This window comes from Enoplosus armatus, chromosome 3, assembly GCF_043641665.1.
Source record: "Enoplosus armatus isolate fEnoArm2 chromosome 3, fEnoArm2.hap1, whole genome shotgun sequence".
In the NCBI taxonomy this organism is placed as follows: Eukaryota; Metazoa; Chordata; class Actinopteri; order Centrarchiformes; family Enoplosidae; genus Enoplosus; species Enoplosus armatus.
Genome location: NC_092182.1, coordinates 11181086 through 11186932, shown reverse-complemented (window position 1 = coordinate 11186932; position 5847 = coordinate 11181086). Strand labels below are relative to the sequence as shown.

The 5847-nt window shown below is 41.7% G+C and overlaps 1 protein-coding gene across 1 annotated transcript; it reads right to left on the bottom strand.

Annotated features, from left to right (window-relative positions):
- Positions 1 to 346: 346 nt before the first annotated feature.
- Positions 347 to 3295, bottom strand: fmoda (fibromodulin a). The gene is made up of 5 exons (XM_070903220.1): positions 2930 to 3295; positions 1669 to 1791; positions 1416 to 1556; positions 1065 to 1332; positions 347 to 498 (listed from the first exon to the last, which is right to left on the bottom strand). Exons 1-5 carry the CDS (start codon positions 3293 to 3295, stop codon positions 347 to 349), a joined length of 1050 nt encoding a protein of 349 aa, XP_070759321.1.
- Positions 3296 to 5847: the final 2552 nt, after the last annotated feature.

Below are 5847 nucleotides of genomic sequence, written 5' to 3'. Positions count from 1 at the left end.
GTGGCTCATATAGTACCTCATTAGGCTTATACACTGTATTTTGTGGCAAAGGGCTCTTGTACCTTTATTTAATCAAACAAGACTAGGCCATTTATTCAGATAATGTTTAAAGATGTACTTGTTTATATGTTCCACAGAAAATACCCTGTGAAATGTCTGGTTAAGCTTCAGTTGCCATGTGAGCAATCACATGTCTTTGCTTTCACTGTGATGTGACTAGTGGATATTACAGTAAGAATTGATGCCACCTGCTGTCGATATTTAATTATATCATTGCCCTTGCTGTGCTTTTGACTTTGGCACGTGTCGCACAAACAGTGTGCCACACATTGTCTCATACACACAGTTAGACCTCAATGGTGGAAGCCTGGCGCAAACATTGGGATGACTCTGAGGGAATGTCCTGGCGACTGATCTCATTACCGTCTAGTCGCAGCGTCCGCAGGCTGGAGAAGTTGGTCACATCCACAACGCTGCAGAAACTACCCAGAGTGAACTCTAGAGGGACAGATGAAGAGGTGGCAAAGGATTGATTTCTGTACACATACAGCAGCGCTGCAAAAGCTACCCCAAACATCCAACGTCTCAGCACCTGTCCTATGTTGACCTATGTTACATAGTGCTTTGCTATAACATTAAACATTTATGACTAAATATTTAAAGTTGCAAAAAAACATCCTTAGTTAATGTTTTTAAGAGCTTAACACAAAAACCCCAGACAATCTGCTTCATCAGGACTTTGTGGTTTGATCAGGTTTGATTGACAGTGGTCTGGAAACACAAGTGAATTAAAAACACAAGTTTTTAATTCAAATGTCACTAAATCCTGATTGGTGCACAGTAGCATGTGACGTCACCTTTTTCCAACTGAGTCCTGCCCACTTAAAACGTGAGAGGAGCACATACAAAATCAATAAATCTCTCATGTGAAATAACCAAAACTGTTAGAAATATGTTTTTGTGGAACCCCGTCGCTCATAGAAAGAAGCTGAACAAGTTTCAGGCTCTCTGAATAAAAAAGATGCGTGTACACAAATTATAAATAAAACACGTATCCATTTCACCTTTGATCTGGTTGGCTTGCAGATAGAGATGCTGTAGTGTGGTGCTCACTTGGGGGATTCTCTCCAGTTTATTGTAGCTCAGGTCCAGCTCCACCAGCCCAGTCACATTGAAGGTGTTGGGAGGGATGCCCTTGTCTGTCAGCTGGTTGTGGGCCATCCTGACGTACTGCAGCTGAGTGAAATGGCCCAGGAAGCCCTCTGGCAGAGACTCAATGGAGTTGGATTCCACGTAAAGTTGGTGCAGAGGTTCGGGGAGAGCCTCCGGGACCTGGGATCAGTGAAAATATTTTGCGGGAGGACCGGAGATTATCCGCTCACTTCGTTTGCAAACACACAGATACACACAGTTACCTTTGTCAACTTGTTGCCGCTGATGTCCAGCAGCGTGAGGGATTTCAGTGCCTTCAGTGATGTGCCCATGTCTGTGAGAGCGTTGTCATGGAGATACAGGACAGTGAGGTTATCCATTCCCTCTAGGTCTGCAGGTGTTACCTTGGCAACAGTAGAAATAATTTTAAAGTCTAATTTCTCTGGTGTACGGACAAAACAGTTAGCGAGAACAGCGAGGGGCTCTGCATGAATATCAAACTATGCAAAACATTACCTTTTCAATCTTGTTGTGGTTGACTCTCAGGTCTCGCAGGGCGCGAGGGAGGTTTGAGGGCATGCTGGTCAAATTGTTGTGCTGTAGATATAAACGCTCAAGTCCCTCCAACTTCAGAAATGCCTACAAAAGTGATGCAGAAATTTGGACAACTCAATAACATCTATATAATAGTTGCCTCAACAGCATGAGAAAATCTAACCAAAATCACATTAAGTTATCCCTTTTTGCAGTCAGTGTTATTTTAAATGTATTGATAATAGTTTTTATTATTAAAATAAATAATAAAAAAAAAAAAGGTGTTGGGGAAATATTGGAAATGCTCCTTTTCCATTTTTAGTTGGTCTTTGGCAGCTGGCAGGCTGAGCCCCGGGAAGGGAACAAAAACTTGTACCCTAGCTACAAATCAAGAGTCATGCAAACAGTGTGTGCTGAAGAGCAAGCACCACACCAGCATCGAAACCGAGACATTTGCAGGTACATTTAAATGTACCTGCAGCTGACCCGCCAATTAGCTTCTAGCCTGCAGACTGACGTTAGCAGAGCACTTAAACTCATTGAGTGTTTCTTTGGTGGCTCGTTCAACAAGAGAAGGTGGAGAAGGACAAGGCGTGTGTTCATGTTTTTAAGTCAGATAGACACAAGAAGAAGGTGATATAGGTTGTTGTTTGTGTCTGTGGCTCTTGTGTTGTTTAGCAGGCTGCTGTCTGGCTATTAGTCGGTGGCTCTGTCGTTCCGAAATCATTCCCTTGTTCACTCAGTAAATAGGAAGTGATTTCGAACACAGCCAGTGTGACCGTCTGTCTGTGATGGAACGGTTGACGTTACTGCTTTTTTTGCTTAATACAGCAATTTGATTGGCTGTATATTCTCCATCTATGTAGATGGTAAAAATAACGGATTATTGATACAAAGATAGGGGGCGCCATTATGAAACCAAAAAAATATAAATGGATCCTTTTTGGTCTCAGATTTTTTCTGAAAGCAGAACACAGGATGTGATGTACTGAGCAGATATGTAAGCTGTAGCAGAGAAAAAACTATTTATTGTAAGTTGGACATTAAACTAAGAACCACATGTCCAAATGCATAAACATCCACCTTTCGTTAACTCACATATGCAGCAATAAAACTATATACTTTGTCCTTTGTAATTACACAGCCTGTTAGCCATCTGACAACCATTTAGACCAGCATCACTGCTTCATACTCTGAGCTCACATGTGTGGCTCCATCTGACTGAGCCCAGATGTAAGTTTACCTTCTTGCCAATGGCGTCAGATGTCAGCTGGTTGTGGTGCATCATGAGCCAAACCAGATTGGTTGCATTGACTAGAGCTGAGTCGGGAACAGCTGTGATGGCATTGTTTTGGAGGTACAAGTATTTCACACGGGAGGGAATGGTTGGCATGGCTGTTAGGCCCCGCCCATCACAGTACATGGCGACTGGGAAGGTGGGGGGGCAGTCGCAGTCATCTGGACACTGCCCTCCTGTGGTGTCTGCCTGCAGGGAGCCAAAGGGGTATCCTTGGCTCTGCCGGCCGTACAACCAGGCGAAGGGGTCCCGTCCATGGGAGAGAGAGAGTGGTAGCAGGGCAGACAAGAGGAAGACAATCACCACACGCATGGTCGCAGTCTCACAAATCTTCACAGTAATCTAACAGAGACAAAGACAGAGAAACAACGCAATACAGTTCAGTTCAATAGAAATAAAGTAATTCACAAATAGACACCATTCTTTTGTTATTATATTGACTGATATTTTGAAACATTTTGAAACACCAACTGATGGTACAAAATGTGTTCTTGTTCTGACCCTCTGTATCCACTGAGGACAGGTTCCTCTCTTATATAATATAGAGCTACAGGATTTGCAAAAATAGATGAATAAAATGTTCATAAAGCCACCAGAAAGTCAAAAAACAAACTTTGCAAAAACACAACTTCTCTCACACCTTTAGAAAATAAGCTGCTATTCTATTCTATTGGGTTTAAACAACAGTCAAGGGGGCAGTACAGCTACTGACTTTGTTTTGGAAATGTAACTGCCTGCAAAGAGGTACATTCTTAGGGGTCTTAATCCGCAGGGACTCCAGAGAAGAAGTATTAAAAAAAAAGAAAAAACCTTGCCATGAATGGCAGCTTTGTTAATGGTTCTCACTGCTTTCCCCTAAATTGTGGGAAAATGTCCAATAATTACCCTCTGATTAGCAGAGGGAAAAAAGAAACTCAAACTAAAATATGACTCTATCATCATGTGTTTATTCATCTCCTATAACGTTTCATAGAAAAATACCACAGAGACTAACAGACACATGTTCACACACATGCATGTACATACAAACACACACACCTACCTGATCAGAGAGACTGGCCCTCCGTGTCCCCTCTCTCTCTCAGAGTGTGCTCAGGACTGGAGGGGACTCTGACAAACACTTTGTAAAAAAAAAAAAAAAAAAAATACTTTCCTCCCCTCCCTGCTCTCCTTTCTGTTCTGCCACCCCCCCCCCTCTCCACCCCTCTCTCTCTCTCTCTCTCTCTCTCTCTGTTCCTTCCACCCCCTCATCCACCCGCCTGCACCCCATTTTGTTCGTTCAGGCATGGCTCAGCACACCCCCACCCCAGTTTTTCCACTGATGTGAGATGCAGTGGCTATGAGGGATTGTTCCCATCTGTGTGCAGCACATTCAGTCCCTGAACCCCACTATTTCTTCAATATTCAGACCTTTACACCTATGATTTTTACCCTTTTTTGATCACTGCATCACAAATGCTAAATTGTTTATCTTTTCTGAACAATGCAATACAGTGTCACACAGGGGTAATGACCCCCTCTATTGTTGTTTCAGCGCCTGAGTAGAAATAATGAGTGGGTATAGTCTGTGCAATTTGGTTTATATCAAACAAGTGTAATAAATTGTTACTGTGTATTATCACAGCAACGACTGGACTGCTTTTGTTTTGATAAATAGTAATGAATCCACCCGGGCATCCCTGGCAACTAATTATGACATTATGACCTCTGTTATGTCATTGTTAAAAGTGATTTCAGCATTTGAATTATTATCTTGCAGTAATATACTCCTGACAATACTAGGTTAAATGACAATACTATACTGTACAAACACAATAGTTCTTTGCTTTCAAACATTATTTAGACAAAAACTACCATAGTATTAAAACACTTAGCTAAGATCCCTGCGCCACAGGCAAAGTCTTGTAGCAGTGGTCAAACAAACTCTCTCCATTCCTCTCCAACAACCTTACATCTTGTAAAGGGTTAAATGAAAACATGTGTGACAGTCCTCTCATGTTGTCTGTCTGGTCTTTAATGCGGGCCTCTTCCTGCCTTTTCTCTGACACAGAGCTCCATCTGAATCTGTGTTTTTCACTCACTTGTATCTTTCATCTTTGCAGATTTGCAGTTGCAGTTTCTCCAAATTACTTTATCCCTTCTTTCTTCTCTCCATCTCCTTCTCTGTTTCTTGCCATCATGGGGCCCCATTCTATAATGTGCCATGGTAAGAGTAGTGTGATTGCTGAATAAATAGCTACACGTTTGCGCAGGAGGAGGATGTGTCTGGGCTGTATTTGTTTGGAGAAATAAAATTAAATTCTGTGCTTCCATATATTCAACACATGGAAATATTCTGTGTGAAAATTGCTAGAACAAAAGCAGCACTAAAAAAAGTGTCCTTTGGATGTGCTGTTTCATGTTGATTACAAACCCACTGACTTGTGTTTCTTCCAGAGATCCATGTACAGGCCATGTATAATATTTTCGCCATCATTGCATCTTCTGCATGTTTTGCCCTCTGCACTGCAATAAACGGAAAAAGGGAAGGCCTGTGAATATGTGGAGGTGGCACACCAAATGTGTAAACGTACACAACCGGTGATGTAACAGGGTAGTGTAGCGAAAGGAAGAGCTGTGGCTTGTTGACTCTGACCAGGCTTATTTCAGAATCAGAATCAGAATCAGAAACTGTTTATTGCCAAGTAACATACATTACAAGGAATTTGCTGTGGTCTGAAGGTGCTATTGTTTTGATAACAAATAAGTAGAATATAAAAGCTAAAATAAGAATAAGAATAAAAATAAAAATAAAAAATAAGATAAGATAAATAACAACAGTGCAGTGACCAGAATAAAGTAAAGTGTCCAGATAAAGTGTCCAG